This window comes from Cyprinodon tularosa, unplaced genomic scaffold, assembly GCF_016077235.1.
Source record: "Cyprinodon tularosa strain WSP-4 unplaced genomic scaffold, ASM1607723v1 ctg1285, whole genome shotgun sequence".
Taxonomy (NCBI): domain Eukaryota; kingdom Metazoa; phylum Chordata; class Actinopteri; order Cyprinodontiformes; family Cyprinodontidae; genus Cyprinodon; species Cyprinodon tularosa.
In genome coordinates, this window is record NW_024038098.1 from 61,917 (window position 1) to 75,776 (window position 13,860).

The 13,860-nt window shown below is 38.5% G+C and overlaps 1 protein-coding gene across 1 annotated transcript in view; it reads left to right on the forward strand.

The window, feature by feature from the left end:
- The window catches only part of nags (N-acetylglutamate synthase), a 31,357-nt gene extending 22,626 nt beyond the window's left edge, over positions 1–8,731 (forward strand). Inside the window, exons 3-8 of the mRNA XM_038276874.1 lie at positions 435–648; positions 733–913; positions 1,219–1,258; positions 2,141–2,272; positions 4,143–4,325; positions 8,483–8,731. Of these exons, the coding sequence (XP_038132802.1) occupies positions 435–648; positions 733–913; positions 1,219–1,258; positions 2,141–2,272; positions 4,143–4,325; positions 8,483–8,669 (937 nt within the window). The 3' untranslated portion in view covers positions 8,670–8,731. The remainder of the gene's footprint in view (positions 1–434; positions 649–732; positions 914–1,218; positions 1,259–2,140; positions 2,273–4,142; positions 4,326–8,482) is intronic.
- Positions 8,732–13,860: the final 5,129 nt, after the last annotated feature.

Consider the following 13,860-nt stretch of genomic DNA (forward strand, 5'->3'; position numbering starts at 1 on the left):
CTTTCTGATATTGTGTATTGTGTGAAGTGTCCATGGGTGACCTGAAAGTTTTTTTAAATAAAATCTAATTTTTTTTATCGTTATTTTTACAACATCTGTACAGCTTGCAGATACAGTCTCCATATACAGTTAAATGCTGACAGCGATCAGATCCGATTCATGCTATTTTCAAAAGGTGATCCTTGTTATCAATGTTTCAGAGTCACATTTGCTTACATTCAAAACGTGTGGTCTGCAAGTTTTGTAGAAAAATTCCTGGAAATCCAACTTTCTGAGACGTTTCTAAAGTAATTCTACCTACCAACATGGTTGTTAGAAACAGAGTGAATCTGGATATTTGACGTTGACTATGTATAGCACTATTTATTTTCTCTGCAACTCTTCTTTCTATCATGTTTGCCAACATCTATTTAATTTTGATTTCTTCTCTGCAGTGCTTCACACTCTATTGCTGTGGACATCAGTCTCCTGCAGTGGTGTTTGAACTGTGGGAGCATCCCGTTGGTTTGTCCAGTGGGGAGAGACGGACGAGGATGCTCGTTGGTGCTCAACCCCACTGAGGTCACAGCAGCCATTTCACGAGCCCTTCAGCCCCTCAAAGTCATGTTTTTGAACAACTCAGGAGGCCTGCGGAGCGAAAAACAACAGGCACATAAGTCATAATTTCTTAAGAAATTAGATTTGCAGGTCTTGTGCAAAACTCATATGTACCACTTCCTGTTTGAGTTACAGGTATTGGACACTGTGTCGTTGCCCGCTGACCTGCCTGGTCTGTCCAGAGCAGAATGGCTGAGTCCACCTGTTCGTCGCAGGCTTGACACCATCGCCAGGCTCCTAAATCAGTTACCAACAGAGTCCTCTGCTGTGATCACCTCAGCGGACACATTACTGACTGAACTGTTCAGCCACAAGGGTAAGGCCTTTGACAAACTCTCCAAGACCAATTATATGCTATATGTTCACAGAAACGGTTATACTGCTATGAAAAATATTTAATGAAATATATAATTAAAAAAGATAGGAATATTAAAAATCGATGTGAAAGCTACAGTCATCACAAAAACACAAAACCACAGAAAATCTGTTGGGTAGTTTCAGCGATTTCTATGTACAGAAGAACAGTGTAGTTGAGTTTATGGGGCAGATATTTTCAAATATTTTTAGAGGTAACCAAACAAATAATTTGCTACTTCTGTTTTTGTCTTGCTCTTGTGTCAGGTTCTGGAACACTGTTTAAAAATGGTGACCCCATACAAAGGTCAGGAAATTTCAAATAATCTGATATGTAAGGCATAATTCAAAAATTGACCTCTCTCATAAGGATTGAATGACTTAAGCCGGGCGTACACTGTGCGATTTTTTCAGTCGTTGCATCCAGCTACTTCTTACACTGAATGACTAAACCGCAGAGTTAAGTCGCGCATTGTGATTTCACAGCTCACGCTGTATGTGTGACCCAACGCTCTGATGCGATCTTGCTTTTCACATTGTGCGACTAAAAATCAGGTCAACCTCAGCTCCGCAGTGAGATGGAGCTGCTCTATTAAATAATTTAAAATACGGGATTTGAAAGCAGTGGCTCGACTGTAATGCACATCGTTGACAAAAACGGAATGGGTAAAAACCACACTAAAAAGGCTAAAAGCGCTGATTAAATTTTTTTTTCTTAAATCTGTCAGTCCTACACAATCCATAAAAACGTAAAACACACTCTCAGGCAATCTGGAAAAAGGAAACTAATTTAAACCCCAAGACTGATAAATGATAAGAGAGAGTAAGAGAGAGAGAATACCTCAATTTTTTATATTTTTCAAAATAAAACATTACTCAGACTCTGATCGTCGATAATATATATATATATATATATATATATATATATATATATATATATATATATATATATATATATATATATACACACACATATACATATACATATATATATATATATATATATATATATATATATATATATATATAATTTATTTTATTTTTTTCTGTGCGGCCCGGTACCAAATGACCCACGGACCGGTACGAAAGATTTTCGCACGACTGGAAAATCGCCCCAAAAATCGCACAGTGTACATCCGGCTTTAAACACACAAACTTACCCTATGTTTTCATTTCTCTGAATGTGCAGGTACAGCTCTCTGGATGAGATCGATACGGAGCGTCTGCTGACTCTCATCAACAAGTCATTTGATAAAACTCTGAGGAAAGATTACATCGATTCTCTGAAGGGACGGATGCACTGCATTTACCTCTCCGAAGGGTTTGTTCACATAGTCCATAACAAGGTTTCTAAAGTAAAGATTGTAAATACGATACATTGCAGTGCAGTTTTGATAGCACTCAACCATTTTTATGATGTATGTTAACTACAGACTTCAATTTGGTGTTTACATTTATTGGAACAGTGCATTATTTTGTGATCTTAAAAGTAAATATCCTTCATGTCTTTGTAGGTTTTCAATATTATATACAGTTTCAGGTGATATATTGAACAGTTCCTGCAAGGCTTTGGGTATTGTTTTATAAGCTAATCCTCCTATCTTTATTGTCCAACAATGGGAAAATTGTGCTGCTTACAGAAACAAGGGTTAGAGTAGAAGTGGTCACACAAATTTGTACCTTAGAAAAATGTATAAAAATAACACAAAGAAAAATAAAACAAGTAGGCGTTTGTACTGTACAATATAACACTCTAAACAAGAAATCAATAACAGCTGTAGACTATTTTACAGTAATGCATATGTGGAAAATAGCAGCAACACCAGCGGCTGGCTAGCTAGAATAAAACATGATCCGTAAACAAATAAAATGAAATAAACTGCAAAACAACCTAAAAATGAAACAATTCAATTCAGGTTGTTTAAATTACGCCAGTTCACAAGATAACTCATCTTAAGACAAAACAACTGGATTGGCCAAATGTTTCTGTCAGGGAAACCTACTCGATTTTCACTTCCATTTTGTCATCTACTCTTCAGCAATCCCTCTCATCAAGCATGCTTGTCATAACATTGGAGAGGAAAATTCCCCCCTTTTACAGGAAGAAACTCGCAGCAGATGTGAACGACCTTCTGCAGATGCCAACCTGGGTTCAAGGAGATGGAAACAGACTAGGGTGGCCAGATGTCCGGCTTTAGGACGGACAGTCTGGATTTTCATTGCTCTGTCCGGCGTCCAGCCGGACGTTTATTTGTCCTCCTTTATGAGGCACTAGACTTGCAGAGCAGATTTTTTATTTTTTTTTTTTTTTTGCTGGGCTGCGACACAATATCCAATCATCAAAAATGCATCACTATCTGATCTAACAGATGATTAGATAAGAGTGGTGCCGTGTCAGATAAAGAGCTGCTTGTCATTGGTTACAAAAGTAAACAAGAATCAGAATCACTGATGCTAAGTATTAAAGTTAGTGTCCTGTCAAAACCAGGACATCGTTTAACCCAGAATGGACAAAAGAGCGTGAATTTATGACCAAAGGTAGTGAGATTCATTCCATAGTTTCTGCCACTTTGTTGATGCGATGTGGGCATAAGCAGTCGTGGAAAAGCTGCAATTGAATGGCGTGCAAGTACGGATTAACATAAAAGTAATAAACGTGCAGCAGTTTTTTAACATTTTAAGTCCACACATCTTATGCTTTGTGGTTCATCACCAAGATTCATCTTGGTGGTCACTTTTTAAACACCACAATGTATCAAATAAATACAAATGCTTGGAACCAATTCTTTTTTACATTTATTTAATATTTTGTTCTATTTAGCTACACAACGGCCTCTTTAAACTACTAAGAATTGTACTATAAATGTGACTTCACCCGCTTCTTATGTACACCTTAGTAATTTATTGATATGCCGCACAATGTCTTCCTTTTTGGTGCTTTAAAAATGGCCACCCTAAAACAGACATACAAAAAATTTGCAGATATACGAAAGATAACTCAAGTAGTTCAAAACGTGGCCCAATCCAGGAAAGACACTGAATATAATTTACATAACATTTTTTGCAATTTAACTTAAAAATATGATTCTGTATCCTAACAATACCAGTTTAGGCTTTTGTACATAAGACAATACCAGACATTTGAATTTGAATATGAATCTGAATATGTTTTGCATGAATATATTTCCCAGCTACAGTGCAGCAGCCATCATAACGATTGAGCCAGTGAATGGTGGGACCCCCTACCTGGACAAGTTTGTGGTGAGAAGCAGTAAGCAGGGACAAGGCACCAGTCACATACTCTGGGAATGTATCCGACAGGACCTGGGCAAATTGTTCTGGAGGTCCAAAGCTACAAACAGGATCAATCCATGGTTTGTCACTTACACAGAGTGTGAAAAAATATATTTATACACATATATATGTGTGTGTGTGTGTGTGTGTGTGTGTGTGTGTGTGTGTGTGTGTGTGTGTGTGTGTGTATATGCAGATACAGCTGCAAATATGTACTTCAAAACCTGTCTATCAGCTATAATTCTGACCCTCAAGAACCTCTTAGTTTTTCTGCTAAATGTCCACCTCCATCCTACAGTAGTCAAATTTGTACTCCTCCGCAAGGCTGGAAAGGGCTACGGAGAAATTCCAAAGCAGCTTCATGGAAAAAGGTCCACTATTGCAGCAATCATTAGAAAATGGAGGAAGCTAAACATGACTGTCAAGAATATCATTCCAAGAACAGCATCCCTAGTGTAAAGAATGGAGTGGTAGCAACGTTGCCTCATTTAGAACATTGAAGATGGGTCGAGACCGACAATGACCCGCAACACACAGCCAGGATAACCAAGAACTAGGTCTGTAAGATGCATATCAAGGTTATGGCATGGCATATCCAGTCTCCAGACCTAAACCCAACAGAGAATCTTTGGAAGGAACTCAAACTCTCAGTGACAAAAAAGAGATCTGACTGATCTAGAGAAGATCTGCGTTGAGAAGTAGGTCAAAATACCTCCTTCAGTTTGTGCAAACCCGGTGAAACACTACAAGAAACGTTGACCTCTGTAATTACAAACTACTTTAGGCTACTGTACCTAAAATAAATATTGACATTGATTTTCTCAGGTGTTCAAATGCTTATTTGCAGCAGTATCATAAAAATAAATAATTAAAAAAATCATAAATTGTGATTTCTGAACAGTGGATATCCACCAACAATAACAATTTCAAAACTTTCCATGATAAGTGGAAGAGATTGCAAAATAGTAGGGTGCTCAATTACTTATTTCAGACAGAAAGACAGTTATCGGCGTTAACGTCCTGTGCTAACACCAGACTGTTATTGGGTGATAAAAAAAAAATCTCTATTGATCTATTCTTAAAGTTGGGTTGGGAGCTGGGTCTACACTAATGATGACTTTCACCTTGATATTGTTGTGTGTTTGCGAGCAGGTACGTAACTCATGCTGAAACCAAGGTCCAGTTGCAAAGCTCTTTATTTATACAACACATAAATGATGAAATGCTTGTTCCGTTATTTTCAACTGGTGAAGCATTCATGCTAACACATACAACTGCAACCTCCAGAACATAATATTAGCTTTGCCTGAAAAGGGGCAGGCAACATTGCCCCCCCCCTTATTTCGATCCAAGGGTTGGTTCCAAGGGGCCTTTCTCATCCTACTATCCTCTCAGAGTGACTCCCGGTCGTGTACGAAATCTGGCTTTTCCCCCTGGCTCATCTGGAGGCTGTGAGGTAGCTAGAATTTTTTTTAAGTATTGTGACGTCGCTTGGATAGGCTCCAGGAGTAGTAGCCCTAGCTACTCGAGCCCCTGAATGCACAGAACAAACCTAAAAAATCATTAAACATCCTGGAACATGTTAATATTTCAGACTTAGTTTATTAGTGTTTATTATAGTTTAAGTGTGAACTCGATACCAGGGTCCCTAAGTGTGAAATCGATACCAGTGTCTCATATTTTCAGGCTTTAGCTAATTAACCTGTCAACTGTTATTGGCTCTTCATCTGGTCAAATATGAAGTCCCTACAAAAAATTATTTCTAATCTTAAATTCCCATCCCAATAAAGATGCAACCCTAAGTTTTATATACTTATAAAACGGAAAGATTGGGGCATCTAAGATAACAGGAATGTTGAAGTATAATGGTCTGCAGAAAACAAGCACCTGTTAACAAAATGTCAAAAAGTAAAGACATCTACAATAATCAGAAACAGTTGTTCGTCTCATTAAAAGCAGGAAGGATTAAAGGCCATTCTCAAACAAAATATGTTATGGAGAGAGATCATTCATATGCAAAACCATTTTTCTTTTTACCAAGCTATCCTGCACTTTTATTTGTTTTTAAAACTAAAAGCTTAATCTCAGAAGGCTTGCCAAAAGATAAAGAATGTTTTTGTTCTCTTAGCTACTCACCAGATCGAGTAAACATTAATTTCTCATCAGACTTGGCAAAGTTTTAACACCAGTTGCCACAACTTGAATTTGAACCCAGGCCTCCCAGGGAGACTTGCACCACTGCTCCATAGTGTGTTTGCTTCTGGGCATGGTGAAGGAATAATATTGGATTATTTTGCTGATATATGGCATCTTATTATTGAGTCAACCACAATTTCCTGCAAATACAGGTGCTGGTCATAAAATTAGAATATCATGAAAAAGTAGATTGATTTCAGTAATTCCATTTAAAAAGTGAAACTTGTATATTATATTCATACATTACATACAAACTCATATATTTCAGATGTTTATTTTGTTTAATTTTGATGATTACAAATGACAACAAATGAAAATCTCAAATTCATCATATCAGAAAATTAGAATATTGTGAAAAGGTTCAAAATTGATGGCCCCTGGTGCCACACTCTAATCAGCTAATTAACTCAAACCACCTGCAAAAGCCTTTAAATGGTCTTTCTGTCTAGTTCTATAGGCTACACAATCATGGGGAAGACTGCTGACTTGACAGTTGTCCAAAAGACGACCATCGACACCTTGCACAAGGAGGGCAAGACACAAAAGGTCATCGCTAAAGAGGCTGGCTGTTCACAGAGCTCAGTGTCCAAGCACATTAATAGAGAGGCGAAGGGAAGGAAAAGATGTGGTCGAAAAAAGTGTACAAGCAAGAGAGATAACCGCACCCTGGAGAGGATTGTGAAACAAAACCCCTTCAAAAATGTGGGGGAGATTCACAAAGAGTGGACTGCAGCTGGAGTGAGTGCTTCAAGAACCACCACACACAGACGTATGAAAGACATGGGTTTCTGCTGTCGCATTCCTTGTGTCAAGCCACTCTTGAACCACAGACAGCGTCAGAAGCGTCTTGCCTGGGCTAAAGAGAAACAGGACTGGACTGCTGGTGAGTGGTCCAAAGTCATGTTCTCTGATGAAAGTAAATTTTGCATTTCCTTTGGAAATCAAGGTCCCAGAGTCTGGAGGAAAAGAAGAGAGGCACTTCATCCACGTTGCTTGAAGTCCAGTGTAAAGTTTCCACAGTCAGTGATGGTTTGGGGTGCCATGTCATCTGCTGGTGTTGGTCCATTGTGTTTTCTGAGGTCCAGGGTCAACGCAGCCACATACCAGGAAGTTTTAGAGCACTTCATGCTTCCTGCAGCTGACCAACTTTTTGGAGATGCAGATTTCATTTTCCAACAGGACTTGGCACCTGCACACAGTGCCAAAGCTACCAGTACCTGGTTGAAGGACCATGGTATCCCTGTTCTTAATTGGCCAGCAAACTCTCCTGACCTTAACCCCATAGAAAATCTATGGGGTATTGTGAAGAATAAGATGCAATACACCAGACCCAACAATTCAGAAGAGCTAAAAGCCACTATTAGAGCAACCTGGGCTATCATAACACCTGAGCAGTGCCACAGACTGATCGATTCCATGCCACGCCGCATTGCTGCAGTAATACAGGCCAAAGGAGGCCCAACTAAATACTGAGTGCTGTACATGCTCATACTTTTCATGTTCATACTTTTCAGTTGGCCAACATTTCTATAAATCCTTTGTTTTTATTGGTCTTCAGTAATATTCTAATTTTCTGATATGATGAATTTGAGATTTTCATTTGTTGTCATTTGTAATCATCAAAATTAAACAAAATAAACATCTGAAATATATGAGTTTGTATGTAATGTATGAATATAATATACAAGTTTCACTTTTTAAATGGAATTACTGAAATCAATCTACTTTTTCATGATATTCTAATTTTATGACCAGCACCTGTATATTTCAGAGTCAAGTGAAGCAAGGAAGAATTATCTCAAGCAGAGTACTTCAGTATTAAATCAATCTAAAGTAAATAACAAGAAATAATGCTTCAAAAATTTTTCGATATTTTGAAAAGATCTTGCAAAAAAAAAAAGAGAAAAAAAGGCTTGCAGTCTTGCTTCAACAACTTGTTTAGTCCTTGGACATTATGTTAACATTTTTGTGTTTTGATATAACATTTGCTTTTGCTATAAGGGTAATACCCTCCGATTGATTTTATATTTTATCTGTCCAGGTACTTTAGGCACTGTGATGGCAGCTTTGTAAATGGAGTATGGACCGTCTTCTGGTTTGGCCTTACAGACATCAGAGATTCCTATGCACTGGTGGAACATGCCAGGAGCCTGCCTGATTCATTCCAAAGTTCTAGTCTCACCATGACAGAGCAGGCTCCTTCTCCTGAACGATTTCTTCCAGTTTGATAGCTGTTTTAGTGACCTGTTCCATCTTTTGATCAGCAAATAAAAAAAAATGTGTTCAGTTTTTTGGAGTTGACTTTTCTGACACAAGATTGCATTTTGTTAACCTTGAAGTTGTGCACTTAATGGCAAGCTGATAAAAATGTTCTACTCCTGGTTTAACCTAAAATAAACTTTGGAAAACGCAAAACAGGAAAACACAAAAGATTTTTCTTTAGAACCTTCCCTGAATGCTTTGCAATTCTCCCTCTTGAGTTAAATAAACATTTCACAATATCTTAAGTACTTTCATTGGTATCATAAAAGAGTTTCTTTGCACAAGGCGATCTGTTCTTGAGTGTCCCACACAAGGCTACAAAACAAGGACACAACTCACTTAGGCGCAGCTGTATAGCCCCTCGGAGTTAAGTGCCTGTTTGCACACAAGGAACAGAATAAATAGCAGCAGTATGCAAATCACTCTAATGGTTTTATTGAATTGGCAATGCTTGGGTTCTAGGGACTGGTTAAAGAGCTCTAGCTCTAGTTTTTTTTTTTTTTTTTTTGTTCATAGAAATTGGTTCTTCTGTGTGAAAGTAGTACCTGATTAGTCATCAGTGGCTTGTAATACAAAATAGATGAGTGGAGTAAGGATCACTCACAAAGATGGGTGGGCAATTTCATTCTCTAAGGACTGGTATCCTGCAACTTTTAGATGTACCTTTGGGTCATCCCACCTCAATCAAGTAATTACATAATTGAGAGGATTCTGGAAGAACTGACTGCATTACTCAGCCATTTGATTCAGGTGTGTTAAAACCAGGGATGGATCTAAAAGTTTTGAGATACTGGCCCCCAGGAACTGGAATTGCCCACCCCTGCTATAGAGGCATTTTAGAATTGGAAATAATTGGGGTTCAGAGTCTGGTAACAGACCTCTAGCAGAGTTTGTTCTTTTATGATAGACAGGTGTTTGCTTGGTTGGTTTGACACTAGTGTGGGATTACAAGCCGCTAGATTTTAATCCCAAGTAAATAACTGGTGTAAAGAAAATTTGGAATTGAAAATAACTGGGTTATAGAGTCTGGTTACACACTTCTAGCAAAGTATGCTCTTGTAATTAAAACAAGTGGTCAGTACTGTGTGAAACCATATTCAGTTCAATACAGTTTATATATAGCGCCAATTTATGAGGAATTGAGCAATGAACAGGGATAGCATAGAACATTTTGTATCCACTGGTCCAAAGGGTTATGCTTATCAATTCAATTCAGTTTATTTATATAGCGCCAATTCAGAACACACATAATCTCAAGGCGCTTTACAGTTCACCAGATCATACAGTCAAATTAATTCAAAGTTATTTTTATTTTAGGAAAACCAGTTGTTTGCATAGACTCATTAACTTTAAGGCAATTCCTCACACTAAGCATGCTTGTAGTGACAGTGGAGAGGGAAAACTCCATTTTAACAGGAAGAAACCTCCAGCAGAACCAGGCTCAGCATTAGCAGCCATCTGCCGAGGCTGACTGGGGTACAAGGAAACAGAAGCAGAGACACAAAAAGCAGCTGTAAAAGGTGGCCCCATCCAGGAAACACACAGCCAGGCAGACGAGCTCCGAGCCAACTCCGATATCAAAGGATGAAGAGAGCACATCCAGCCAGTCACAGTCAGAGAAACAGGACTACACTGGAAAACAGGCCAATCTCCAACATCTATAAACAAAGGTGTTGATGGCAGCAGCACAGCTGATATTTCTCTCCAGGATGGTGTCACAGTCAAACAGGAAAGCTACTATGAGAAAAGCAGAGAGACCATAACGTTACAGATTGAACTAACAGATTCTGCAGAGTGGGACAAGAGATATAAAATGAAGCAGAATGATGGAATAGGGATCCCTATGTCCTCCAGAAGCCTACGCCTATAGCAGCATAACTATAGAGATAAGTTAGGAGAACTTTAGCCATTCTAACCATAAGCTTTATCAAAAAGGAAAGTTTTAAGACTACCCTTAAAAGTAGACAGGTTTTCTGCCTCACGGACTAAAACTGGTAGTTGGTTCCACAGTAGGGGAGCCTGATAACTAAAAGATCTGCCTCCCATTATACTTTTAGAAATTCTAGGAACCACTAGTAAACCTGCAGATTGAGAGTGTAGTGCTCTTTTGGGACACAAGGAACAGTCAGATGTCTGATATAAGATGGAGCTTGGATATTTAAGACTTTATATGTGAGGAGGATTTTAAGTTCTATTGTTGATTTAACAGGAAGCCAATAAAGAGAAGTTAGGATAGATGAGATATGATCTCTCTTTTTAATTTTCATCGGAATTCTGGCTTCAGCACTTTGGATCAGCTGAAGGCTTTTAACTACAGTTTGTGGACTTCCTGACAGTGGCGATTGGCCCCCCCAGATGATTGACATGTCACGACACTCGGTCATTCCTGCAAAGTAGGTGGCAGTATTTATCACAGTGGGTTGTGACACTTGTGACAGCTACACGCTCAAAACCAGCAGGGGGCGATATGCCATTTGGACACAGCAGAGTTGATCCAACAGTCTTCCAACAGAAAAGGAGACCCGTGAAGAGGTGATAAAGAAATATTGTACAGCCAAGTGGAATTCAGTCGATTTGACTTCAAGACTCATAATCTGACTTCAAAGGTAAGTTTTAGAGTGGTTAACTGATAAAAAACAAAACAAAAAAAAAGTTGACAGCAGCAAGCTAGCAAGGTTACAGTTGTAGCCGCCTTAGTGAGCGAGTCAGGCCAGTCAGACTCATAATGTACTCAGAAGCAAAAAGTATTGTGAAGATACTGACGTGTTTCAGTGTGTTTATCACTCACGTCTGACTGAACTATGTCAGTGAGGATAAAAACGGATTGTAAATAATTAAAAAAATAAAAAAAGTATACATCGTGGTGAACCGTTTTATCAGACAGAATGGATCATGAGTAACATTTCCCGATTGTCTGACCTGCCAAAATCCTCTGGTCTGTAATGCACTTTCTAAAAGCGATTTCTGATTGGCTCTCTCATTAGAAAAACTACACAGAATGAAAAATACTAGCCAAGATAAGACAATAACAATCAGACTAGCTACTTCTGGCCAATATTATTACAGGGGAAATATTTTTATCTTCTGGCCACAAAGTCAAGAAATTCTGCTCATAAAGTCGTGTTCTGCTCTGTCTTTCTGTCCTGTGAAAGATAATCCTAATGGAGCCAGCTTGTAAGGTAAAATGAGTACAAGCAGGCTCCATTTAGGTTCCCCACTGATAACATTTGCTATTTTCACTGATTATTACTAATAATATTCTATGAAAGTAGCACATATGGAATAATAAACGAGAACACTTTGTCAAAGGCTCAGATTCCCCAGGAAAGGGCAGGAACTTTGGGACAATTTAATCTTTTTACTCCTTTTGTTTTATGTTTTACATAAAATTTTAAATTTCTTTCAATTCTTGTGTTTTTGGTTTTGTCATTTTATTAGATTTTTCTTTTATCTTTTTCTTTTTTCTTTTCTTTTATAACACAGAGAGCTCTGCATCTGACCAGGATGATGAGGAGCCAGAAGGGCCAGTTGCAGGAGATCCCACTGACCTCATCTCAGCTGCGTCCAGCACTCCTTTTACGGCTCAAAAAGAACCCGGTGGTAATTTTACTTAGACAAACACCTGCTTAGTAGTTGCTCAATTTACATGACATAATGGTCAAGTCAATTGTGTTTATATGACCATTATGTTTCTATTCCAGATATTTCAAGGTTCAAAGAACAGGCCCCTGTTCAGCCAAGTTCGAAAAACCTTCCCAGAACCCAGATTGCAATGAGAAAGAGGTATTTTCACAGCTCCTGGTACAAGGACTATTCTTTGTTAGAATATTCTGTTATTAAAGACCATTCCTACTGCTTTGCCTGTAGGCATTTTTCCTTGCCTAATGCACCAGACAGTTTCTTTGCCTCGCATTCTGGCTTCTGTAATTGGAAAAATGCATTGTACAAGGACACTGGATTTAAACTTCACTGAAAGTCAGAGCTCCATGTAAATGCAATGTATGCATGGAGTCAATATAAAAAGGCTAATGAGGGAATTACAACCATGCTAAGTTCTATAATGGCAAACCGGAAAAAAGTGGTAGAAGAAAACCGGTATTATATTAAAACAATAGCCAATGTTCTTCTGTTGACTGCAACACAAAATATAGCTCAAAGGGGTCCTCGAGAGTCTGAGGACTCTAAAAATAAGGGAAACTTTTTGGCTATATTGAAAGAAATAGCAAAACATGATCAGTTAATAAAAAAAAAAAATAGAGGATTTGGCAATGCAAAATACACAAGTCATCGCATCCAAAATGAAATTCTTCAGTGCTTAGACTTTGTAACATATTTTGCTTCATCTCACAACAACAGCAGGATTCTACTTTTATGACTGCATGAAGGAGTTTTGTGTTTCTGGTCATGATTTAGCTCTTACATGATTGTACCAATGAGAGTTTAGTAGTCAGTACATTTGGTCATAGCTACACTAAGTTTATGTCAACATGGTTTCTCATTATTATTTGTACTTTCAAACATGGCTGATCATTGTCCATTTGAAAGACACATTCATGCCCATGCTTAACTTCAGGTCTGCTGTTTGACTTGTTGCTTCAATATTTTCACACAATTGCTCATTACCCCTTTTTCCTAATGATAATACTAAAATGCAGAGGCGTGCATACATAGACACTAGGTGGTGCTAAAGCACTGGGAAGATTGCCCTTTATCAAAGAAAATGCCCTTTTGAAACTCGTTTTTTTTTTATTTTTATTTTTTTTATTATTGATATTATAAAGATTTTACTAAGGTCAGTTTTGAAATGATCTTTTGAAAGCCTGAGTCATTAAAAACGACTGAAACAATGCCCCAAATGAGCCACTGCCTTACGCACACCGGACCAGCCTATCTCTCTTCCTTTGTCACGTGAACTCGCACGGTCGCCCGCAGGGCATGCTAGATGCGCAGCATCAGAATTTTCTGCAGCGCCGGAGTGTCTCGGTAACCGCAGCCGGACAGCTCAGCAGCCGGTGAGAGAGGTTTACGTCTTTTTAATGACTTGGAATCACTGCGGCGCTGCACCCACCGCTCCGCAACGGTAAGACCGGAGTCCGTGTAGAGCGGGGGTCATAGCAGTTCAGTAAGCGTCTTCAGATAGCAGGAACGGTCGCTGAC